The 26,905-nt window shown below is 47.1% G+C and overlaps 1 protein-coding gene across 1 annotated transcript; it reads left to right on the forward strand.

Annotated features, from left to right (window-relative positions):
* The first annotated feature begins 14,707 nt into the window (after positions 1-14,707).
* Positions 14,708-20,340, forward strand: LOC123401308 (probable diaminopimelate decarboxylase, chloroplastic). Its single transcript, XM_045095082.1, has 9 exons — positions 14,708-15,247; positions 16,707-16,881; positions 17,202-17,351; positions 18,824-18,985; positions 19,135-19,320; positions 19,480-19,599; positions 19,677-19,766; positions 19,924-19,996; positions 20,028-20,340. The coding sequence occupies exons 1-9, from the start codon at positions 14,763-14,765 to the stop codon at positions 20,039-20,041; spliced, it is 1,455 nt and encodes a 484-aa protein (XP_044951017.1). The 5' UTR covers positions 14,708-14,762; the 3' UTR covers positions 20,042-20,340.
* Positions 20,341-26,905: the final 6,565 nt, after the last annotated feature.

The raw sequence follows: 26,905 nt of genomic DNA on the forward strand, positions 1-26,905 counted from the left end.
TTCGAAGAAGCCAGCTTCGGAGTCCGCATTCCAGTCGGCGGGAGACACGAAGAAAGTCAACATCCACCCGACGGACGACGCCGCTGCCACGACAAACATCTCCACCACCCTTGATCCAAAATAGGAAGCCGAGCTCATCCAATTCTTCCGTGAGAACTGGGACATTTTTGCATGGAAGCCCGCTGACATGCCAGGTGTACCCAGGGAGTTGGCTGAGCACCGACTGCATGTGGATCCTGCTACTCGGCCCGTCCGAGAACGCCTGCGTCGGTCCGCCGCGCACAAGAGGAAGGCAATCGGAGAGGAGGTGGCTAAACTTTTGGCAGCCAACTTCATTCGCGAGGTGCACCACTCCGAGTGGCTCGCCAATGTTGTCATGGTGCCCAAGAAGGACAAGTATCTCCGTATGTGCATCGATTTCAAGCATCTCAATAAGGTCTACCCGAAAGATCACTTCCCGCTCCCCCGCATTGATCAAATTGTTGATTCGACTTCGGGTTGCGAGCGTTTATCATTCCTTGATGCTTGTTCGGGCTATCATCAGATCCGTCTGTATGGTCCGGATGAATTAAAAACAGCCTTCATCACCCCATTCGGGTGTTTTTGCTACATCACTATGCCATTCGGTTTGAAGAATGCAGGAGCAACTTTTATGCGCATGATCCAAAAATGCCTCCTAGACCAGATCGGTTGAAATGTGGAGGCATATATGGACGATATCATAGTCAAGTGACGCAAAGGTTCCGACCTGCTGACTGACTTGGCAGAAACATTCGCAAACCTACGTAGGTACGATATTAAGCTCAACCCAGCCAAATGTTCATTCGGCGTTCCCAGCGGGAAGTTACTCGGTTTCTTCGTTTTCGAACGAGGGATCGATGTCAACCCCGAAAAGATCGGGACCATCGTCCGAATGGAGCGGCCGGTAAGAATACATGATGTTCAAAGGCTCACAGGTTGCCTAGCGGCTTTGAGCAGGTTTATCGCTCGGCTCGGCGAGAAGGCTTTACCTCTGTACCGACTCATGAATAAATCAGACACCTTCGAGTGGACAGACGAAGCCCAAATTGCATTCGACGACCTCAAAGCCCTGCTTTCCACCCAGCCGGTTCTTACTGCCCCGCTCAGTAAAGAACCCCTTCTTCTGTACATCGCGGCTACGCGAAGAAGAAGGCAAAGCGTAGAAGGTTCAGCGGCCAGTATATTATGTCTCTGAAGTCCTGACTCCTTCCAAACAGAGGTATCCCCATTATCAGAAGCTTATTTATGGGATCTACATGACTGCAAAGAAGGTGGCTCATTACTTCCAAGACCACTCGGTGTCTGTCATATCTGATGCTCCGTTGTCGGAAATTCTCCACAATCGGGATGCATCGGGCCGAGTGGCAAAGTGGGCAATGGAGATGCTATACTGCGACATCAAGTTCGAAGCCAAGAAAGCTATAAAGTCTCAAGCTCTGGCTGACTTCATAACAGAATGGGTAGAACAACACCAACCGACTCACATCTACTCGGCTCATTGGACCATGTTCTTCGATGGGTCCAAGATGTTGAATGGCTCCGACGCCGGCGTAGTGATCATATCGCCAAAAGGTGATAAACTCAAGTATGTGTTGCAGATACATTTTGATTCTTCCAACAATGAGGCAGAGTACGAAGCTCTCCTTTACGGACTGCGCATGGCCATCATACTCGGCGTTCGTCGCGTGATGGTCTATGGCGACTCAGATCTGGTGGTTAATCAAGTGATGAAGGAATGTGACGTAAGGAACCCCACCATGACCGCATACTGCAACGCAGTAAGGAAGCTCGAGAAGAAGTTTGAAGGTCTGGAACTTCACCATTTCCCCCGACTGAAAACCAAGCAGCTGACGAATTGGCAAAACTTGGATCCACTCGGAGACCAGTCCCGAGTGATGTCTACCTTGAGCACCTACATCTCCCCTCGGTGAAAGAAGATCCTTTTACGGAGGAACCAGTACAACCGAAGAGTTCAACAGATCCGACTGAAGTCGAGGTCCCCGTTGTGGTTGATTTGATCATGGAGATTCTTGCCGTCATCCCCGAATGGACTGTGTCGTTCATTGCATACATCCTGAGGCAAGAGTTACCAGAAGACGAAGTCCAAGCTAGGCAGATCGTCCGTGGGTCAAAGTCCTTCACCGTCATTGGTGGCCAGTTGTACAAGGAAAGTGTTTCAGGCGTCCTTCAGCGGTGCATCTCCCCTGAGGAGGGACAGTTGATCTTGGAAGAAATTCACTCGGGAACCTGCGGTCATCATGCCTCCTCAAGAGCAATCATCACCAAAGCATTCAGAGCTGGTTTCTTCTGGTTGCAGGCGAATGAAATGGCAAAAGATATGGTCGACCGTTGTGAAGGCTGTCAGTTCTATTCGAACAAGTCCCACAAGCCAACATCTGCGCTGAAGACAATTCCTCTCGTCTGGCCATTTGCCGTGTGGGGATTAGATACGGTCGGACCATTCAGAACAGGCCAAGGAGGATTCATTCATCTGCTGGTAGCGGTCGACAAGTTTACCAAGTGGATTGAAGCCAAACCCATCAAGAAGCTTGACGCCCTTACGGCCATCAAATTTATCAGAGACATCATCGCCAGATTCGGGGTTCCACACAGCATAATCACCGACAACGACACAAACTTCGACTCAGACAGGTGCAAAGGCTTTTGCACAGGCCAAGGAATCCGAGTGGATTTTGCATCCGTGGCGCACCCCCAAACAAACGGGCAAGCAGAGCGGACGAATGGATTGATTCTTCAAGGGTTGGAGCCTCGCCTCCTGCGATAAGTTGGACATGCCACCGGCGCATGGGTCACCGAGCTGCCTTCGGTGCTATGGGGCCTCCGCACAACTCCGAATAGGTCTACAGGGCGATCCCCGTTCTTCCTCGTTTATGGAGCAGAGGCAGTCCTTCCGAGTGACTTGCTTCACAACTCTCCACGAGTCGAACTCTTCTCCGAAGCCGAAGCAGAGCAAGCCAGGCAAGACGGAGTGGATCTTCTAGAAGAGGAGCGCGAGATGGCACTGACTCGCTCAACGATTTATCAACAAGGTCTGCGATGATTTCACGCACGGCAGGTCAGGAGTCGCACGTTCCAAGTAGGCGACCTGGTGCTCCGAGTGGATTAGCAGAGACCACACAAGTTGGCTCCCGCCTGGGAAGGACCCTGCATCATCTCTAAGGTGCTGAACAATGGAGCATATCGACTCTACAACCTCGACAGGGAAACGGACGAGCCGCGATCATGGAATGGAGATCTCCTGAAGCGCTTCTATACATGACCGCCGATGGAGACAATGTAAAGAACAAGTATCATTGAAGTAATATAAAGCAGATTGATTTCTTGCCGATTCAAAATTCTTCCGCGTTTGCAGACTCCGGTCTAAAAAACTAACTCCGAGTGTGCACTAAAAGTCGCACTCGGGGACTTAGCTGTGACCCAGAGTCGCCTAACTAAAAAACTAACTCCGAGTGTGCACTAAAAGTCGCACTCGGGGACTTAGCCGCGACCCAGGGTCGCCTAAGTACAAACTCGCTCCGAGTGTGCACTAAAAGTCGCGCTCGGGGACTTAGCTGCGACCCAGAGTCGCCTAAGTACAAACTCGCTCCGAGTGTGCACTAAAAGTCGCACTCGGGGACTTAGCTGCGACCCAGAGTCGCCTAAGTACAAACTCGCTCCGAGTGTGCACTAAAAGTCTCACTCGGGGACTTAGCTGCGACCCAGAGTCGCCTAAGTGCAAACTCGCTCCGAGTGTGCACTAAAAGTCGCACTCGGAGACTTAGCTGCGACCCAGAGTCGCCTAAGTACAAACTCGCTCTGAGTGTGCACTAAAAGTCGCACTCGGAGACTTAGCTGCGATCCAGAGTCGCCTGAGTAACAACTCACTCCGAGTGTCCACGAAAAGTCACACTCGGGGACTTAGTTGCGACTCAGAATCGCCTAAGTAAAAGCTTCCTCCGAATGTATACTCGAGATGCACTCAGAGGTTTAGCAGACCCTCATTGAGGCTCATGTGGATGTGAAGACAACTGACAACTACATGAGTGACAACTCGCTCCGAGTGCGCACTAACAGTCACACTCGGGGACTTAGACACGTGCACACTCGGGGACTTAGCTGCGACTCAGAATCGCCTAAGTAAAAGCTTCCTCCGAATGTATACTCGAGATGCACTTGGAGGCTTAGCAGACCCTCATTGAGGCTCATGTGGATGTGAAGACAACTGACAACTACATGAGTGACAACTCGCTCCGAGTGCGCACTAACAGTCACACTCGGGGACTTAGCCGCGGCCCAGAGTCGCCTAAGTAACAACTCGCTCCGACTGCGCACTAACAACCACACTCGGGGACTTAGCCGCGACCCAGAGTCGCCTAAGTAAAAGCTCGCTCCGGGTGCGCACTCGGAGACTTGGCAGACCCTCGTTGAGGCTCATGTGGATGTGAAGACAACTGACAACTACATGCTCTGCATGTTTGCCATTGGCTTCACCGAGAAACGCCAAACAAAAACCACGAGCCAAAATCGTGTAAAAAAAACTTAGCGAAAGAAGGGCAAAAGATCCGATTCGAATTCAAAGTTGGATCTACGATCAGTCGGCTCGGTGTGAATCAAGCTTATCCACACCGAACCACGAATGTGACGGCCAACAGCGGTGGCCAAAGTTTAATACAGATACCACTCGGCATACCGAGGAAAATGTGCGTTCACTATAAAGTTTTTTCAAGCGTCACCAGGACTGGCAGGCTCCACAAAGGTGTCAAGGTCGATTCCGTCTGCGATGCGAGTGGCTGTGTCGAGGAAGGTCTCCATGAAATCTTCGAATCAAAGCTTCTTGGTGTTGGCGACCTGCAACGTTTTCAGCTTTTCTTCGCGAGCCTCCTTGCAGTGCACTCGGACCAGAGATAGCGCTCTGTCTGCACCACAACGAGCGGCAGACTTCTTCCACGCCTGCAATCTGTTAGGGACGTCCTCCAGCCGAGTCATCAACCCATCTATTTCTTGCCGGGAATCGTCTTCAGGCCACAACTCCTTGTCGATCCGGCTGATGACTGTTCTCGGGCGGCCAATGAAAGGTCCCACCCTGCTAAGGCGAATATGCGCTCGGAGCAAGTCCTGGTTGGCTTCATCGCCGAGTGGAACGTTTGGAACAACCGACCGTTCAATGTCGGCCGCTTCAGCCTCAACGTCCTGACAGAAGTCTGCAAAGAAAAGACAAGCAGAAAGTAAGCGCAGAGTGAACTCCAAAGTCAAGAAGCACTCGGCAACAACTTACCACCAAGCAGTGCAACCATCTTCCTAGCCCAGTCGCTGACGTACTTCTCCTGCGACATGCACCGAGTGTTCATCACCTTCAGCTGGCCCATCCATTCGGATCTCTGACTCTTCAATTTTTCAACTTCGGCTAGCAATGCCTTGTTGGTCTCCCGAGACTCCTCCAAAGACTTCTCTCGGTCAGCAAGAGCCTCCTTCACACCAGCCAGGTCATTCACAGCCGCCTCCAAGTCCACAGCAAGCTGCATCTTCTCAGCCTTTAGAGTATTGTACGCAGATCCCATTTTGCAAGTCTTCTGCCAAATAGACACGAAGGGAGGATCAGACATATTCAACAAGGAAAAAATATCGACACATATGACAAAACAATCAAAGTCCAAAATTCTTCGGACCCCTGCCGATGCAAGCAATCGACAGCGGTCTCGGGGACTACACCCAGTGGGTTCACTAAGAGTGACCCCACTGGTATGCAGCTCGAACAGGTCGGCCCTATCGAGCTCCATAGCGAACAAACAACACTATGAGACTACTATTACCCGACCTGAGTAACACTACTCTCGGGGACTACACCCAGTGGGTGCACTCGGAGTGCCCCCACTGGTACCATTCGGGCAGATCAGCTCTGATCTGTTCACATTACGGAAAATACATATAAAGACAACTGCCGGTGCAAGCACTCGGCAAAAGTCTCGGGGACTACACCCACTGGGTTCACTCAGAGTGAACCCACTGCAAAATCATCCTACTGTATCCGAGTAAATCGCTGAAACCCCCAGTGGGTAACAAGAGGAAAGTAAACACTTACTAGTGCACTTACTCGGATATCGTCCCGGAGTTCCAAGCTTTTCTTGTACAAAGACGCGATGGAGTCATACGCTCCCTTGGCGTCACCCACCATCAGCTCCATCTGCACCATGGCGTCCTTGGCGGCCCCCACCTGGTCTTCTGGGAGGCGTCGGGCGTCATATTGAACGGTTGACGGACCCGGCGCGACAGAAGACTCCTTGGGCATCCCGAGCTCCGCTCCAGTCGGTTCCGCCGCGAGAGGCACCGTCTCAGTCAGCGGCACCATCTCAGTCAGTGCCACGTTCATGGTGGGAGCAGCAGTAGATGGGACAACCTCAAGGACGGGCGTCAAAGCTGGCTCCGACCCCCTTTGGTCGTCGTCCTCCAGATGGATCACCTCCGAAGGAAGCACGAGTGAACGAAACGAAATTACAGAAAAAGGTCAAGATCAAGGACAGCACCCTCAAAACAATAATACAAACTCTCGGAGTCGTGACAACGTACCTTGCTGGGACGTGGCGGCGTTATCCGTGTCCATAGGATCATCGTCCTGGCGCGACAGAGAAGTGGTGGAGGTAGCAGCTCTGTTGAGTGAAATCCACTCGACGGATAAGCATGAGTTCAATCAGATACTGAAGGAAGATGGAAGAACAAGACACTTACACTGAGGCGACGGGAACGGCGATCCTCATCCGAGGCAAAGCTTTCCGAGGCTTAGGCCCACCAGGTTTGGCCACCTTGGACGGCTGGTCCGTGGGCTCGGCAACTGCGTCCCTGGTCCTCTTCACACTCCGAGCACTCGGAGCCACGGGAGGGGCTGGCGGAGCACTCGGGGCCGCTGGAGGGGCCAGCGGAGCAGCAGGATCATGACGGCGCTTAGTTCGGTGCTCTGGTGGTGATGGTGGCGAGCTCTGCTCCCCATCCTCCTCCTCCTCCTCTTCCGTCTCCTCCTCCGTCTCCCCACTATCGGAGACGTACTCGGCGCTATCCGCGCTGCCCTCCTGGCTACCCTCCTATTCCTCGGCTGGATTCCCGTTCGAGACGGCAGAATACCAGTTGGTCCACTCCTGCATAAAACACAGTCGGCAACGTCAGTCGGCGGGACAAGAAAAGCAATAAATCTAAGAAGATTAAAAGCACTCGACAAGATGTGCTCACCTCATTCGGAGGAGAATTGTCGGCGCGGAAGGGCTTCACCCGCCGGGCTCCTTCGGGGTTATCACACGAGCCTGTGATGTCGCGGACCCACGCTCTCACAGTCTCCCCGGTCACACACTCTGGGTGAGACCGAGTGGAATCTGAAGGCCCCGCGTAGTGCCACATGGCGTGGTTTCGGGCCTGCAGCGGCTGGATGCGCCGACCCAGAAAGGTCTCCAGCAGATCCGTGCGGTGACTCCCTTGCAGACGACGGCTATCAGCGCGTCGACCAAAGGCTGGATCTGGATCTTTTCCCCCTTAGAGAGCGCAAGCTTCCTAGGAGGGCCCGGACGATCTAGGCTAAAAGGTGGCAACCCACTCGAAGCATTCGGACAAGCAATGTCCTGGCAATAGAACCAGGTCGATTGCCAGTTCCTAACTGACTCGGACAACTGGAGAGGAGGGTAGCTACTCTTTGTTTTCTTTTGGAAGCCTAAACCCCCGCAGAGCTGGAGGAGATGGGTCTTATCGTCCGACTGGCTAAGCTTTTTGACAGTTTGGGATCTAGCGGAGAAGACGTACTTAAAGAGCCCCCAGTGAGGGGTACATCCAATAAAGCACTCGCAAAGGGTGACGAATACAGCAAGGTGGGCTATTGCGTTCAGAGGAAAATGATGGAGCTGCGCCCCGAAGTAAGTCATGATATCTGAGAAGAAGGGGTGGGGGCAAGGAGAAGCCCCTGAACACATGGCTGAGCAACAGAACACGCTCCCCCTCCTTCGGCGCCGGCTCCGTCTCGCCGTCCGGCAGCCTCCAGGACTTGTTGACGATCATGCCGTGCTCCACCAGCTCCAGCAAGTCGTCCTCCGTCACCGAGGAGGGGAGGAAATCCCCCTGGATCCAACCCGCCAGCAGCGCCCGATGCCGCCGCTGAGCAGGGGCCGCCCCCTTCTTCTTCTTCTTCTGCGACTCGAGTTTGCTAGTCTGCCCCTTCGTCATGGCGAAGGCAACAGATCCGCAGAGGAGGAGAGGAAGGAAGAGGCTTGAGGCATGCAGAGAGCTGCGGGAGGAGCGGGATTAATGCGAGGAAGATGAGCAGCGTAACAGAGAATCCCGCCGGAGAGGCTTAAATAAGCTTCCGAGTGGGTCACTAACAGGTAGACCCGAAATCTTATCTCCCCAACCGGCCGCTGCGATGTTAGTGAAGAAGATAAAGGCGCAGCAATCGAGGAGGCAAAACCTACTCGATGGCGATGTCGTCATCCCCGCTGAGCGCGCGACAACCGAAATTTGAGGATCCCGGAAAATCCGGCGCTGTCAGTTTGACCAGTCACGTCGAAAGATTCCGCGGAAGCACTCGGTCCCTGACGGTTCGCTTCACTGGTACATCCACTCGGAGCACTGGTTGAAAGGATAAAATGGATCGAGGCAAACAACGCTAAAGTCACCTCCATACCAGTCGGTTCCACACTCCATACATCACTTCATCGTTCCAACCCCGATCCATTCGGGGACTAATGATGGGGTTATAGTCCTAGGGTAGGGTCATAGGCCTGCCCTATAGGTCCTACCCAAGGACTACCCTTCACAGAAGACAAGGCCCTTGGACAGTTCCGACTGAACTAAGGACGCCCCCATCATCCAGTCGGCGACGAGCACTCAGAGCATATTTAACGTACCGACTGGAATCCACTCTGTACATCATAACCTCCCAAGAGGGCAACGGGCATACGTTTTCATACACCATTGTTAACATTTAAGGCTTACGTTACATGTAACGTAGGCATTTATTCGCCACTATTTCACCCCTGACCACCGGGCCATTATGAAGGGCAGCGCACTCTATATAAGCCGCCCTTCCCCACTGGTGCAGGGGTTGACATTTACTGTAATCCTATAATCCACTCGACACTAAGCTCCCAAGAGCACTGAGACGTAGGGCTTTTACCTCCACCGTAGAGGGGCCTGAACTCATACATCCTCGCCGTAGCTAAGGCTCTGCCCATCCTTTCGTACCCTACACTTCTACTGTCAGACTTATACCCACGACAGGGAGAAAAGTTCTTGTTCCTTTGGAGACATATCCTTTCATCAAATCTTATCTTTAATATGTCTTCAATATCTTGGTACTTTTTAAGTTCTTTGCATCTTTACAATAGAGTACTCTTGTGTTATCTAACATTTGGTTTCCCAAGTGTACTCCTATGTTAAGACGCTCAAGATCCTCAAGGTAAGTATATGCATCATATCCTTGTTCATGATGACCTCTTGTTTCTTGCACATATTGTTTGCAAGAGGGAGTCTTGAACATGGAAGTCCTTCATTCACATATGTTTGATGCATATAGCCAGGATGTCTATGACTTGTCTTGTCCGTCTACCTTGTGTGTGCCTGCTACTTCTTGAGCTTGCGTTGGTTTTTCCCTTGAAGAGGAAAGGGTGATGCGGCAAAGTAGAGATAAGTATTTCCCTCAGTTTGAGAACCAAGGTATCAATCCAGTAGGAGTATCAAGATGAGGCACCAATGAACCTGCGCAAAAGCAAACAAACTTGCACCCAACGCGATAAAGGGGTTGTCAATCCCTTCATGATTACTTGCAAGGTGAGATCCGAAGGTGATAAAAGGTAAAAAGAAATAAAAGTGCAGCAAGGTATTTTTGTATGTAGATCTGAATATATGATGTGTAAAATAGACCCGGGGGCCATAGTGTTCACTAGAGGCTTCTCTCATGATAACAAGTATTATGGTGGGTGAACGAATTATTGTCGAGGAATTGATAGAATCGCGCAAAGTCATGACGATATCTAAGGCAATGGTCATACATACAGGCATCACGTCCGAGACAAGTAGACCGATACTTTCTGCATCTACTACTATTACTCCACACATCGACCGCTATCCAGCATGCATCTAGTGTATTAAGTTCATAACAAACGGAGTAATGCCTTAAGCAAGATGACATGATGTAGAGGGATAAATTCATGCAATATGATATAAACCCCATCTTTTTACCCTTGATGGCAACAACACGATGCGTGCCTCGCTACCCCTTCTGTCACTAGGTGAGGACACCGCACGGTATGAACCCAAAACCAAGCACTTCTCCCATTGCAAAAATTATAGATCAAGTTGGCCAAACGAAACCCATAACTCGAAGAGAATTACAAGGATACGAAATCATGCATATAATAAATCAGAGGAGACTCAAATAATATTCATAGATAATCTGATCATAAATCCACAATTCATCGGATCTCGACAAACACACCGCAAAAGAAAGTTACATTGGATAGATCTCCATGAAGATCCTGGAGAACTTTGTATTGAAGATCCAAGAGAGAGAATAAGTCATCTAGCTACTAGCTATGGACCCGAAGGTCTGTGGTGAACTACTCACGCATCATCGGAGAGGCAATGGTGTTGATGAAGAAGCCCTCCGTGTCCGAATCCCCCTCCGGCAGGGCACCAGAATGGTCCCCAAATGGGATCTCTTCTTTGGTTGCGGAGACAGAAGCTTGCGGCGGCGGAAAAGTATTTTCGTGGCTCTCTTCTTTGGTTTCGGGATTTTTGGGAATTTATAGGCGAAAGAGGTAGGGCAGAGGAGCCACGGGGGGCCCCACGAGCCTGCTAGGCGCCCCCTAGGGCGCGCCTAGGGGGCTCGTGACCTCCCACGAGACCTCCTGCCTTGGTTCTCAAGTCCTCTGCGTATCTTCTGTTATGGAAAAAAAATCACCCCGCAGGTTTTATTCCGTTTGGACTCCGTTCAATATTATTTTCTGAAAAAAGGTCAAAAACACGAAAAAACCCAGAAACTGGCACTAGGCACTGAGTTAATAGGTTAGTCCCAAAAAATGATATAAAATGGCATATAAATGCATATAAGATATCCCAAGTTGATAATATAATAGCATGGAACAATCAATAATTATAGATACGTTGGAGACGTATCAGTGCCCATGCATTCCAAAGCAACTATCCTTTAAAGGAATTGCACACATTTAGGGGGAGCTTGTACTAGTCATGTTTCTTTCAAAGCTGTCATATTATTATGCTTATCTTTATTTGAAGCTTTGATTGTATGTTATCATCAATTACCAAAAAGGGGGATATTGAAAGCACATACGCGCCCTTGGTGATTTTGATAATTCATGACAACATACATTGTCTCTTGGACTAATACTTCTACCTAGATATTTCAGGAACAGTCCATGGAGAGCTTTGGCTAAATGTTTATGTGGAGATGCCCCTTGATGCAAGAAATGAATAATATTGGCTCAAGCTTCAAGCTAGAAGACCCATCATTTTATATTTGTGAGAAATCACTTTTGAGTCCATAGGAAAGCCAATACTATTAAAATGGGCGAGGTAGTTAAATGAACTGATTCCTCAAAGTGCTCAAAGTTAGCTACCAAAATACTTAGTCATTTTCCCACATATCCATTTCGTCCAATTCCATATACACAAATTCGGTGTCACCAACTTTCACATTTTGGACCCACCGAGTTTGACCTCAGATAGAAACCCTAGCATCCCCACCAAATCGGTGCAACCGAATCCATATCGGTGCTATTGAGTTTGGTTGACCAAATTTTGGGTGCCTCGGTACACAAAATCGGAATTTCCGAGTTTGAGTATCGGTGCCACCGAGTTTGGCCATCTGACCGTTAGCCACCTTTTCGGTGCCACCGAGTTTCATATATCGGTCTCACCGAGATTCAAAAGTTGCCACCTTTGTGCTAATCGGTACCACCGAGTTTTTCACTTCGGTGTCACCGAGTTTGCCACTTTGTGTGTAATGGTTGGATTTTGTGTGCTGCCTATATATACCCCTTCACCCACCTCTCATTCGTGGGAGAAGCACTCAGAACAAACACTTCATTGCCAGATCCATTTTCTGAGAGAGAACCACCTACTCATGTGTTGAGACCGAGATATTCCAATCCAACCATTTTAAACTTGTTCTCTAGCCTCCCCAAACAGCTTTCCACCAAATCAATCTCTCCTACCCATACATATTTTGTGAGAGAGTGATTTTGTGTTGAGGAGACTATCTTTAGAAGCACAAGAGCAAGGAGTTCATTGATCTACCACATCTAGTACCTTTGGGAGGCTGGTGCCTCCTAGATTGGTTAGGTGTCGCTTGGGAGTCTCCTACTTCGTGTTGTGGAGTTGAACCAAGATGTTTGTAAGGGCAAGGAGATCGCCTATTTCGTGAAGATATACCGTGAGTAAGGCTAGTCCTTCGTGGGTGGAAGCCGTGGTGGAATAGACAAGGCCGCTTTTTCGTGGACCACTTGTGGGTGGAGCCCTCTGTGGACTCTCGCAATCGTTACCCTCTATGGGTTGAAGTCTCCACTAACATGGACGTACGGTAGCGCCACCTATCGGAACCATGCCAAAAATCATTGTGTCAACCTTTGCGTTTGATCTCATAATCTCCGCTCCTTTACATGTGCAAAGTCTTTACTTTTCCTTTGCCTTTTGTGTTGACTAGCATGTGTAGGGTGCATTATACTTGTTAGAATTGTTGAATTTCTGCCTTCCTTGAAATTGGGTTAGGCTAGAAATTTTATCTAGACAAGTAGTCCATTCACCCCCCTCTAGACACATCTTCTGTCGATCCCTCAAACCCAATTCCTATGCATAGGGATTTTGCAAGAAAACGATTTATGGGAACAAGAATCAACTAGCATAGGAAAGCAAAACAAGCAATACTTCAAAACTTTCAACATAAAGAGAGGAAACCTGATATTATTCAAATATGTAGAAGCATATATGTTCCTCTCTCATAATGATTATCAGTAGCATCATGAATGGATTAAACAATATAACTATCACATCAAGCATTCTTTTCATGATGCACATGCATATAATTTTTACTACTACCCACACAAGCGAAATTCTTATAATTCATAGTAGTGGGAGCAAACTCAACAAAATAGCTATCATGTGATACTTGATTGGCGTAATCTAAATAAAAATTAAAATCATGATGACAGGTTTCACTTTTATAGTTATTCTTTATAGAATACATGTCATCACAATAAGCATCATAGATAGTAACTTTGTTGTCATAGTCAATTGAAACCTCTTCCAAAATAGTGGACTCATCATTAAATAAAGTCATGACCTCTCCAAATCCATTTTTATCATTATGAAAAGATTCAACACCCTTCAAAATAGTGGGATCATTAATACCTAGAGTTGACACTCTTCCAAAACCACTTTCATCAATATAATAAATAGTTGCGTGCAAGGAGGGCTGGCTCGCATCGGCATGAAACTTAAAGCAACCAAGAGTTTGGCTCGCTGGGAGCGCTCGAGTCAACCGTTTCCATCGAGCAAGGTCGAGTCAAGCGCAAAAGCAAAATACAACATAGGGCGCCGTGCAGCGGGGATTCAGTCGGAAATGGCGACAAGGGGAGATCCGCGGAGGCGGGATGGCGCGAAATATACCATCACCACCCCATTTACTCGCTCACCCTAGCTCTAGTATACCATTACCCTATGTTTGTCAGCCATGTGTTCTCCCACCCTTCAGGAAAACCAGGTACCATTTAACAAGTTCTTTGGTAGGAACTATCCTATGAATCCACATGAGCTGTTAAATCTCAGACACTCTAGCCTGAGTAACTGTTGAAAGGGCATTTGGAGCTGTGAAGAACAAGTTTAAGATCCTCGATCAGAAGGCATTCCACTCTTACCCTACCCAAGTCAAACTTGTTCTTGCATGTTGCATCATTCACAGTCGAATTCTGCAATGGGGACTGATGAACTTATGCTGGAGGAGGAGGATGTGATTCCCGATGAGGTGATCAACTCCAGCCATGATGTGGAGATGTTTGACAACGAAGTGTGGAAGAACAAAAATTAAAGTGGGCTCACGTAATGTGGGATAACATAGGTTAGACCAGGATCTGAAGAAGAAGAAGAAGAAGAAGAAGAAGAAGCGGCACACGAGAAGAAGAAGATGAAGATGAAGAAAAGACATCAACAACAACAAAATAAGAGGAAAATGAAGAAGATGATGAACATCCACCTAATTAGCATCTGACTATTCAACCATTATGGTTCTTAATAATTTGTATTGTCATTTGCTAGTAGTTAGATAAATTGCTATTTGTTTCCTATCTAGGAAAAGACAATATTGTGTGTGATAAGGTCACTACTAGTAAAAAATGATGATCACATCTTTAACCGATTGCAACCAAATAATATGTTGTTTGTCTAACACCAACAACATAAATAACGTCCTAACTCATTGCTTCCTTCATGCAAGAAGCGTAATTTAGACAACCAAAATCCAACCGAAACAAATGACCCAACCGAAACAAATTTGCAAAATGGCTCCAAGAGAGATCTAAACCAAAGCGCCCTATGCGTGTACTTGCCCTTTGAGTTAATCCGACGGCCAGTGAGAGTGCGACGGCGGACTGCTCACCTATTTTCATTTCATCCAGCTGAAGCGTCGACCATTCCCAAACGGCTTAAACCCACCCTCCTCAACCCTCACCCCCACCCCCACCCCCACACAAACCCTAGCAATGGCGGCGGCCAACCTCCTCTCCCGCTCCCTCGCCCCCTCGCTGACCCCCAACCCCGCCAGCCAACCGCGCCGCAGCCGCGCCGCATCCGTCTCCATCCGGCGCCGCCACGGACCCGCGGCCCCCCTCCGCGCCTCCCTCTCCACCGCCTCCCCGTCCACGCGCGTGGCCATGGGGGAGGCGCCCAAGCACTGCTTCCAGCGCGGCGCCGACGGCCACCTCTACTGCGAGGGGGTGCGGGTGGAGGACACGATGGCGGCGGCAGACCGGACCCCGTTCTATCTCTACAGCAAGCCGCAGGTCGTCCGGAACTTCACCGCCTACGACAAGGCGCTCCAGGGGCTCCGCTCAATCGTCGGGTACGCGGTGAAGGCCAACAACAACCTCAGCGTGCTGCAGCTCCTGCGGGGGCTCGGCTGCGGCGCCGTCCTCGTCAGCGGCAACGAGCTCCGCCTCGCGCTGCGGGCAGGATTTGACCCCACCAGGTGCGGCTTTCTTCCTTGTGTCTCTTCTTCTACTTTGGATGGATCATGCGCAAGTCTCGTGCATTTGCTATCGTCCTTTGTTTTAACTTTGGATCAAGTAGAACACGCTGTGCTGCATTTGTTACCGAGGAGTGGGGAAACTGTCCTACAATGTTGACCGTGGACATTACTGGTTCGTTGTGTGTACCAGTAAGAATACAAGTGCAGGCTGTGAAAGGTGCAGATTTCATCATTGATCCGAAGTCATGTTTGCCATAATTTTGTTCAGCTAACGGGCCTTGCGTAGGCTTATAATATGTGGCTTTTTGTTCCTATTTCGTGATGCAACCGTACATTATATGCAATGGGTTGACTAAGGACTGTTTGGATTGCTGCCCATACAGCCATACTTGCATAGTGCTGCAAGTGCCAATATCCTGTATGTCAGATTAAAGCATTGTTGAGGAAATCGCTAACTGGTAGCTGCTCGGTTGGCTAGCGAGTAGGGGATTAATAGGCTAATTGGCAAGTTAATCAATTAATCGGATGATTTATCAGTTTATCGACTACTCGCTGACCCTACGAGTAGGGATTAATCGGCTAGTTAACTGGTTAATCGGACGAATTTTTGCACAGGGGATTAAAGTCTTAGAAAACATATATGGAAGACCTGCATATGTGTTGACCATAACTTGTTTAGTTTTCTATGCCTCTTATGTATGTTTTGAAGACAACAACTTGCAGTGATCCCAAATAAAAAACAATTTGTACTTTCTATGTGAAACAAAGGGCATATCATTATGTTTGGCTTTAAAGCACTTAAGTTAGATTTTTTCCCCTGTTGGATGCTTCATTTGAAATGTACGAGTGCAGCAGTAAGTTTGGTGGATCGATTTACAGGTCCTCAGTTTCCAACTTCGAATTAGGCTGTTTATATCTGGATGAATTACAGAAAGAGAAATCATCTTGTTTTTACACTTGTTACCGCCAGTCTGCTATTGAAACATTCTTTTTCCAGCTCAGGTCTTACGACAAGAAGAATGAAGGATGAAAATGACTAATTGTGTAATTAATCTTATCGCAGGAGCCTGTCTATTTAACTTTGTACACAATAGCCTAATTTTCCTTATACTGTTTTTAGTCATATAAGAAAACTCTGGTGAAAGCAGGGGCGACCAAGTTGTCGCTAATTCCATTTGGTTGCCCATAACTCGGCAATAGTACAAGGCAAAATTATGCTATCAAATATACCCTGGTTTATGTAACAATCCATTGGCCTAAAGGGCTCTTAGTAAAGTCACTTTACAATGGCGAGTTCAGGGTTTACAGTCTGATATTTGAGAACATTCTTTACAAGTTATGTGTTGTTCTGACTTTTTGAACCCTTTATCTGGAACAGTTAATTGTGTATCAGTTGATGAGAAATTTTCGTGCGGAGAAGGTAACTAACTATGTTGAGTTTGTATATTTTGAAGATCAGGTGCATATTTAATGGAAATGGAAAGACATTGGAAGATCTTGTTTTAGCTGCAGAGAGTGGAGTATTTGTAAATATAGACAGTGAATTTGATTTGGAGAATATTGTCACTGCTGCAAGAGTTGCAGGAAAGCAAGTGCCTGTTTTGCTCAGAATTAATCCAGATGTGGATCCGCAGGTACAATTATCCCTCCCTTCCAAAGCACGCACACACATGGCAAATATCATTATGTGGCAACTCAAATTACTTGTTGATTCTTTTCCCTTCTATTTACTAGGGCTACCTTTTTTATATATATTAGTTGTTTGTGTGTGCGTACGTGTGCTTTGGAAGATGCATTACAACTTTGTGTAATGAACCATGATCAAAGCATATTTCTTTGTAATGTAATTAATTATGTGAAAAATTGTATGATCCATTGAGCTCTGCACATCATACAGCGCATTTTCTGTCGTGGAGCAGTATTCTGATTGTTGTATTTATGTTCTTGTCATCAGGTTCATCCATATGTTGCCACTGGAAACAAAACATCCAAATTTGGGATTCGCAATGAAAAATTGCAATGGTTCTTAGACTCGATTAAGTCGTACTCAAATGATATCAAACTGGTGGGTGTTCATTGCCATCTTGGATCTACCATTACAAAGGTAATGTCTTGCACCATTTGATAATAAGTACTCCCTCTGTAAACTAATATATAAGTCCATTTGAGTAATTTCTTAGTTGCTTCAGTTTTTGGTTGACTAAGCGTAGTTTTAAATTGCATTTCTGTGTGCGGTGACAACATCTTGTGTGAGGCCTACCGACACTCTTCAGCACACAGAATTGATTTTACCTTTTATTCCACTATGGACAACCCTGATGCTGCATCACGTAACATTAAATGCTTACTTCTATGGAATTCTATATCAGCCACAGTTTTTAAGGCGTTGGGGGGGGGGCGCTTAAAGCGCGAGGCGAGGCGACGCCTTAGTTCATTTTTGTCATCAGTGTGTTCCCCACTCTCCCCCCCCAGCAGCACAACACAGCAGCACAGAAGTGAGGGGCGGAGACGAAAGAGACCATGGGGAGAGAGGGCAGTCCTACCTTGTTGCCCTGCTGGGGGAGGGATGCGCCAAGCTTGGCCGTTGATGGGGAGGAAGCTGGACGAGGGAGGAAGCTTGGCCAGCGGACAGGATCTGGCGGAGGAGGGGCTGCCCGCCTGAGAAGAGAGAGCTCTTCTCTCTCTCTCTCTCAGATTGATTTTTCTGCACCGTCGTGTTCCCCACTCTCTCTCCCATCTATTTCAGCTCAGATTGGCCCCAAATTTCTATCCAGTCCCGCCCAATTTCTGTTTCCCGCTCCGCCACTCACCAGTTCCTGCCCAACCCTGCCCAATCCCGCCCCAGGCGTCCAAATTGGACCAAAGCGACGCCTCGCCTGCCTAGGTGACGCCTCAGGAAGGGAATCTGGACGCCTCCATGGCCTAAGGCGAGCTCAACGCCTCGCCGTCTCTGAGCGCTCTGACGCCTAGGCGACGCTTCGGGGATGCCTTAAAAACAATGATATCAGCTAACGTACTATTCTGAGCTACATATCATCAAATCATTGTGTAGAGAATGGTTTAGTTGTGGCCTCTAGAATAGAGGGGTGGTTCTGGTTCGTATCACAACACTTCCAGTGCACTATTAACCTCGATTCCACTCTGTATATGAAGTGTTCGATGGACGACAGACACAGTTCATATTAGCTACGAAGGTGAATATTGTGATTATCCACTGCCTACCCAATAGGAAATGGGTGAACTGGGTATGTGCAGTTGGCACCATCAGGTCATTAAAGTTTGGATGTGGGCATTGGTTACCTAACTTTACCTGACGACAACTCTAGCTCGGGTTAGTCCATTTGATGAGTTGCACTTGGATATCATTAGTTTGCACTGAATTCAGTATCACCTGTACACAATAGCTTCCTCCAATATGTGCTTGTTATTCATCCTATACATGTATTTCTGTTTATATAAAGGTGACTTTGCTATACAGGTCCTGTCACTTCTGTTAAGTTTTTAACATGCAGTATTTCTGTTGAAATCAAGTAGTTTGTGCGTGTCTGAACCAAGTTGCAACTTACTTTTGTTTAGGTCGATATATTTAGAGACGCTGCAAATCTTATGGTGAACTTTGTTGATGAAATTCGAGCGCAAGGTTTTGAGTTGGAGTACCTGAATATCGGAGGTGGCTTGGGGATAGACTACCACCACACGGGTGCAGTCTTGCCTACACCTATGGATCTTATCAACACTGTGAGTCAGTATCTATATTATGTTTAGGATTTGTATCTTTGTGGGAATAAACGCTTTCTAGTTTCATCATGTAGAGCTCACCCTCTGTTTATGGTATCACAATGTATTTTATGGTAAAGGCTGAAAAGTTGGTATCATAATTTTGGTAGGTCCGGGAATTGGTCCTCTCACGGGATCTTACTCTCATTATCGAACCTGGAAGATCCCTGATCGCCAATACTTGCTGCTTCGTTAACAAGGTCACCGGTGTAAAATCTAATGGCACAAAGAATTTCATTGTTGTTGATGGCAGCATGGCGGAGCTCATTAGGCCTAGTCTATATGGAGCATATCAGGTTTGTCTAGAGTTACCACGACTAATGAGTATTACTATTATTGCTTCTGGTCTCGTATTACTTATCTGTTTTGGAACCCATATACACAAAATCGACATCTGCAGTTATTTGACCAGGTGTATCATTATTTACCTGTTGATCATAATTCTTGTGTTGCAGCATATAGAACTAGTTTCCCCCTCTCCAGGTGCAGAAGTAGCAACCTTTGACATTGTTGGGCCAGTCTGTGAATCTGCAGATTTCCTTGGCAAAGACAGGGAGCTTCCAACGCCTGACAAGGTTTGATAATACCATCTATGTTTTTTTCTCAGACAACTTTAACCCATGTCTGCGCCCTTCTGACACTGCACTTGTAGGGAGCTGGTTTGGTTGTCCATGACGCAGGAGCCTACTGCATGAGCATGGCTTCGACCTACAACCTGAAGATGAGACCAGCCGAGTATTGGGTACAAACTATTGCTTATTCTTCTCTCTGCATTTGCAGTTTTCTCATCCTAAAACTGTGGAGACGAACATTTATTCCTTTATTCGCCCTCGATGTACTTTCCTCTCTTTTATGCTTGATATTCATTCGAACCAATTTGTTGTGTTTCTGCTCTGCAGGTAGAGGATGATGGGTCCATCGTTAAGATCAGGCATGGCGAAACATTTGATGACTACATGAAGTTCTTTGATGGTCTCCCTGCCTAGTCCCTTCATCTTTGATGGTCTCCCTGCCTAGTCCCTTCATCTTTGATGGTCTCCCTGCCTAGTCCCTTCATCTTTGATGGTCTCCCTGCCTAGTCCCTTTCATTTGATGAGGGCATCTCGTGGAAGATTATTGTGGGGAAAACTATTCGTGTGTATGCTACGTGGGCCATCCCGTCAAACGTGGGGCCTTGTTTGCTAGGATAGGGTCCACTTGGTTTAGAGATTTTATTAGAGTTTGAATGGACCTACCGGCTTGTTGTCAACTCTTGTCTACAGTACTATATAAAGGGGCTGACTCCTCAATAAAGCAGAGAAGAATATTATTGTTTACTTTTATCTACTTCATATGTCAATAATAATTAGGGTTATTTCAGAAGTACTTTCTCTGTTTCAAAATATCCGTCTTAATTTTGTACTAGCTTTAATACAAAGTTGTATTGAGCTTAAGACACTTATTTTGGAACAAAGGTATCCTACCAATTTGATATTGTAATCATCTATGATGGTCAACAAAGAAATCAAGATTGTAATCATCTATGATGGTCAACAAAGAAATCAAGATTGAGGTTGTGGAGCAGATGGATGATAATGAATCAACTGGAGGCCTTTACTACCACTACATGTGACTCATCTATAACCGAACTTTAATAGATTTAATTATTGCCATGACAGAAGAGTTGCCATTAAAAATTATTCAAGCTTGCACGACAGAAGGTTGCCCCTCCATCCATCAGTTTCCTTCGTATCTTTATCTACTAGAGGTTGGATACCATTTCTTCTATATTTGAGGTTGCAAAGATATTTAAGATGTCTGTTTCCACACAAGTTTCCATCTCCATTTATATATCTTTTGGTCCAAGATCCTGATAGGCGCATATTCACATCTTGTAGATTAGCTCCAAGATGACCAAATTACTTCTCAATGCAAATAGGCCCCCAATAAGCTAGATGGAGTTTTTCTTTCCTTGTGTCATTCACACTCGTTCAAGAGGCTTGAGCCATATGAATTTTACCAGATCCATGAATGGACATCTTTTCGTTGCTTGAGAATAAATGCCTATGGATGGACATGTTACCAGATCCATTTGCTTTGCTTGTAACATACAGTTGTTATTCTTGTCAAGTGAAATACGAGAAAAAGGACAACTTCAACATTAGAAAAATAAATTACAAACTCTGGAACAATGGAGGTTCAAAGAAAGCAACGATGACGACATGCGGGCAACGTGCGGCAAGCCGCGCCACCTATCTAGTAATCCATGATCCCAACTAGAAAACTGAAACGCGCCCCCGCGTCGCCCCTCCCCGCGGGCGACCCGGGCGGCGACTCCAGATCCGGCCGTAGGCGACCTCTCTCACCCTCCCTTGCCTTCGCCGTCGGTCAGAGCCGCTCAGGCAAAGCCCCTTGTGGTGGCTAGCGGCGGGGCACCCTCTTTCCTCGTCTCGTGGTGGTGGGCGCGGGGTCCGGCGGCGCAACGACGAGGTCTTTTGGCAACGACATGCTGTTGGTGGTGGCGCGGCGGCGATGGGGCACCTGCTTGGCACGCGACAGCTGCGGGTGGGGTTCGAATCCGGATCTCAGGCAGCTGCGGGTGGTTCCCCTCCCGACGACGATGGCCTATGGGCTCGCTGCGGGGCGCGTTGCCTCCTGGTGGGACGTGTCTCCCTCTGCCTGGCGGAGCTCAGGGCCTCGCCCGCTCGGAGCTGGCGCTAGGGAGTGAAAGGCGCGGGCTGTGCACGGCGTGGACCTGGGGCTGCTGCTGGTCGTGATGGGGGCGGTGTTGTTGGGTATGACGGGGGGGGGGGGGGGGTGCCGGCGATCGGTGTCAGTTTGGCCGGCTCCGGCTCGTCGGTGATTGTTGACGATGAGGTTGGTGGCTCCTGCGTGGCGGTGACGCCGTCGTCTCGTAGGAAGTGTGTGGGATGGCGGGCTTGCGGACCGGTGGTGCTGCATCGCCGGTTGCGTGGGGATGCTCGACGAGGTGGCTCCGGGCGAAAGCCTAGACGGTACGACGTCCATGGACGTCGTTTTCCTCCTTGGGGGTCGTTGTGGATCCTCTCCTCGCCCAGCACCTTCGGACCATGGCCATCGAGCAAAAGCGTAAGACTCCAAAGCGAGTCGGGTGACGACGTCGTTCCCACATCGCTACCTCCTTGGGGTGTTACCTTGAGGGTCATCGGTCTCCTTCGTGCTTTCCCGGATCTGGACATGCACAACATCATGGTCGGCAGGTGCCCGACTGACGATGTGGTTGGTGCGACTTCTTGTGTGGCTATGATGGCGGCTTCGGGCGGAGTTGGTCTGCTGTTGAGTTTTGGTAGTCGGTCTCATCCGGCGTGTTCAAGGGGTTGCCGCGCCACACTTTGTCTTTCTAGAGTCGGAGTTGCTGAGGCAGGGACTTGCGGTGACGATGACGCGAGGTGGGTGGTGGGTTGTGGTGCTGGCTTGGCTCAGGCTCAATACTTTTCTCCTACAATGTTCGTCGATAGAGTCGGAACTGTCTGGTAATTGACGCGTGCGGTTGACTATTTGGCAGTGGCCGACATGGCCCTCGGCGTTTGCTTGCGGTGAGGGCTATGTTGATGGTCGTCGATGGTGGAGTCGGAGTCGCCCTTGGGTAGGTCTGATGGCGATGACACCGGGTTGCAGCCTCGAGGATGTTCTCTCCTCGGCGACGTGTGTGCGTTCTTATGTGGGTTGCCATGTCGCCCTGTTGTCCGTTAATCAACCGGGCAATTCTCGTCTTCTTAATTAATGAGATGAGGCAAAGCTTTTGTTTCTGTTAAAAAAAATGATCCCAGCTACAACGACACACACACATGCACGCACGCACGCAGCGATAGACATACAATTCAAAGTAGCAACCATGCCGAATATCATGTTGGCGCTTCTCCTAATCCTCCCCCTCCTCTTCCAGGCCACACACAAAATCCATGAGGCCTTGTTTGGTTAATCCTCTTTCCGTGAGGATTGAAGGGGATTTTAATTTATTAGGGATTTAATCTTCTCGATCCTTGTCAAATTCCTTTCACTTTCCTATCAACCGAACAAGGCCTAACCGATTTTCTTAGAAAAAAAAATCCATGGCACCATAAGCTTGGATTTGATTTTCTTCAAAATCTCACAATAAATAAATCTATACCTAATAATAAAGCGGCTATTGCTTCCATCGAAAAACCCACCGCGGCATTTTTATAAAAAACCCTGTAATTTTTTTTATTCAACCCGCGCCCCATCATTTATCTGCAACGCAAAAGGAAAAAATGATTCGCTGCAAAAATTATACCCGTACGCATCGCCTCCTCCCGTCGACCCTGGTCCATCCTGGCCTGTGCCCAGGCCGCCGCCACACCACTCACCGCCGCGGCCGACCTCAACCGCCACCGCTGCCGATCTCAACCCACATGCCTCCGCGACCGTACCTCTCCCCGCTCACTGCCCCTGTTGCGGTGCTCGAGCGCATCGCGTCGACCCTGGTCCACCCTGGCATGTGCCCAGGCCGCTGCTACACCACTCGCCGCCACGGCCGACCTCAACCACCACTATTGTCGATCTCAACCCACCCGCCTCCGCGGTCGTACCTCTGCCCGCTTGCTGCCCCCGTTTCGGCGCTCGAGCACAACTTCTGGATCAAATCAACGCGACATCTACAGTGACTGGGGATGATGCGTCTGCTCGATGCAGAACGGCGGCGGCGCGCGAATAAGGCGCGTCGGAGCGAAGTACTTGCAGGTGGAGTACAATCAAGAATTATGGAGAAATATTTAGCTTCTTTAATAATTTGTAAGATAGAACTAGTAACACTAGAGGCCAATAGAGAAATCAACTCATTCTGAATTTTGTGGCTGAGATAGTGATGATAAATTTCATCGTTCTGAATTCTTCTAAGATGTTCCTGCATTAGTGGATCAAATTCAGCAATCATCTCTACACATGCCAAAAATTTACCATTGTTATGTTGATAAAGTTTCTCACTAGATCCACGGAAAGCCAAGTTACGGTTACCAAGATATTTAACAATTGCTACTAATCTCACTAACACTTGTCTCAAATGTTCTTTCTCCTTATTAATCTGCTGTTGCAATCCTTATCAATGGTTTTATTTTTGGCCAGTCTAACTTTTAACTCATTCCAAGTGTTCATGGTTTTAATGTGTTCTACACCATTTTCATGTTCTTTAAGCCTCTCGCTAAGATGCTTCCAGTCACTAAAACCATTACCAGCTAACGCACTCTTGTTGCTATGGGATTTGAAAAGCTTGCAACAAAAACAGTACACTTTGTTAGCATGTTCAGAGTAAACCAATCATTTCCTGGCATGTACCTCTCCATTCCTCAACTTTCTGGAATAATAAGACAGTGAAAAATGTCTAGAATTACTATCTAGAGGGAACACAATATCATCATTCCTTACCCACATTAATATCCAGATTAATATCCTTCTCAACTAAAATATCCCTTGCATTATCATCCAGATTATCCCAGTTTCGTGGGTCAAAAATATCAACAGTGGATGGTTCTTGTTTATCGACACTCGGTGCAGGGCCCTGACTCGGTGATTCACAATTTGATGAACGAGTTACATTTTCATGCTTGTTGGAATTACCATTACCCACATCCATATCATCATCAGTAGCATTTGCATTCTCAGTTGGTTGTTCAACACATACTATGGCCAATTCCAGGGGACCTCTAGAAGAACTACCAGGTTTGAAATATCTGTTAAGTGATCGTTTTAGAGATTTTACCTCTTCATCTTTTTGCTTTTTTATCTTCCTTTTGTTACTACCAGATAAATGCTTTCTAAAGGACATGTTACTTATCAAGAACAAGCATCATAAAATGATTAAAACAGGGAACAAAGGCACCTAAATGTTGATGTAGGTGGCCAAATCAGCAGATCCGTGAGTGGCAGTCAGCATGACCCTTCTCCAGTTCTGCAGTTCAGTTGTTCGATGTGCAGGTGATTTGTTTCACCAGGAAGAAAAAATCTGTTCTAAAAGAAAGTGAAGAACCTGATTACCTGAAACAGATCAGCTGAAACAAACCAGCTTCGGCCCCTCCCTGTAGCCCTCCTGGCTTGGCCCAAAAGCCCCCTGATCTTCTTCCGTTCGGGAAAAAAATCATTTCGGGGATTTTATTCCGTTTGGACTCCGTTCCAAAATCAGATCTGAAAAGAGCCAAAAACACAGAAAAAATAGGAACTGGCACTTGGCACTGAATTAATAAGTTAGTCCCCAAAAAGATATAAAAGGTACATAAAACATCCAAAGATGACAAGATAACAACATGAAACCATAAAAAATTATAGATACGTTTGCGACGTATCAAGGGCTCCTTGGATGAAAAGCATGATTGCAATGGTTTCACTATAAATTCTATTAGTGACAATCATGCTAAAAATATGCAAAACCCTAAGCTTGGGGATGCTAGTTTTGCTTTGTACACTACTTGTTGCAATGATCATGAGTGGGGCGATGATTTTTCTTATGATCTTGAAAATTTGTTTAAGCATCATGATGAATATGATATTTGCAATAATATTGAAAGTGTGTTTGGAGAACTCATGACTTCATTTGATGATAATCCCACTATTTTTGAAGAGCGTCAACTTTGCATGCATGTGGATCATGAAAAGAATATCCTATGTGATAGCTATATTGTTGAATTTGATTATGATCCCACATGTAATTGCTATGAGAGAGGAAAATATTGTGGTAGAAACTTTCATGTTACCAAATTACCTCTCGTTATGTTGAGATTGCTATTGTCTCTTTCTTCTTCCTTGCATTTGGTAACTATTGGTTGTCTTGCCAATTTGTTTTCCTATAAAATGCCTATGCATAGGAAGTATGTTAGACTTAGATGTGATTTTCACATGCTTTATGATGCTCTCATTGTGCTTCAACTCTTGTCTTTTGTGTGAGCATCATTGATGCCTAGCTAAGGGCGTTAAAAAATAGCGCTTGTTGGGAGGCAACCCAACGAATCTATGCTTTTTATTTCTGTTTTGTGTTTTCCACACTTTCATAATTCTGTTATGATTGTGCTTTTTGTGTTTCTTTTTGCGTTTGTGCCAAGTAAAACCGTTATGATTAGTCTTGGGGATGATCGTTTGGTCATGCTGGAAAAGACAGAAACTTTCTGCTCATGAAAAGAACTTTCAATTTTTTTTTTCTGTAAGAGCTTTTGAGTTGATTCTTTTTGCTGCTGATTGCTATGCAAATTCTTCAGACTGTCGTAATTTTTCAGAATTGTTGAAGTACAAGAAGTATACAAGTATACAGATTGCTACAGACTGGTCTGCTGTTAACAAATTCTGTTTTTGTTGAGTTGGTTGCTTATTTTGATGAAACCATGGATAGTATCGGGGGTATTAGCCATGGAAGATTGAAAATATAGTAACCCAACATCAATATAAGTAGAATTTAAGTTTGCTACAATACCTAAGGAAGTGGTGGTTTGCTTTCTTATACTAATGTTATCACGAGTTTCTGTTTAAGTTTCGTGTTGTGAAGTTTTCAAGTTTTGGGTGAAGTTCTTATGGACAAAGAGATAAAGAGTGGCAAGAGCTCAAGATTGGGGATGCCCAAGGCACCCCAAGTTTATTCAAGGATGCCGTAAAAGCCTAAGCTTGGGGATGCCCCAGGAAGGCATCCCCTCTTTCGTCTTCAATCCATCGGTAACGTTACTTGGGGCTATATTTTTATTCACCACATGTTATTTGTTTTGCTTGGAGCGTATTGTATCGTAGGAGTCTTTTATTTTTGTTTTGTCACAATCTTCCTTGCTGCACACCTAGAGAGAGATACATGCACTCACCGTGATTTTGTCGAGCTTCACTTATATCCTTTGGTTAGACAATTCAGCTCACATGTGCTTCACTTATATCTTT

Source organism: Hordeum vulgare, chromosome 6H (assembly GCF_904849725.1).
Source record: "Hordeum vulgare subsp. vulgare chromosome 6H, MorexV3_pseudomolecules_assembly, whole genome shotgun sequence".
In the NCBI taxonomy this organism is placed as follows: domain Eukaryota; kingdom Viridiplantae; phylum Streptophyta; class Magnoliopsida; order Poales; family Poaceae; genus Hordeum; species Hordeum vulgare.

Excerpts from the sequence above, each read along its gene's own strand:
- LOC123401308 (XM_045095082.1), top strand. The coding sequence starts at position 14,763 with ATGGCGGCGGCCAACCTCCTCTCCCGCTCCCTCGCCCCCTCGCTGACC. Across the intron at positions 15,248-16,706 it reads GCAGGATTTGACCCCACCAG|GTGCATATTTAATGGAAATG; the intron begins GTGCGGCTTTCT and ends TTTGAAGATCAG. Across the intron at positions 19,600-19,676 it reads AGCTTCCAACGCCTGACAAG|GGAGCTGGTTTGGTTGTCCA; the intron begins GTTTGATAATAC and ends CTGCACTTGTAG.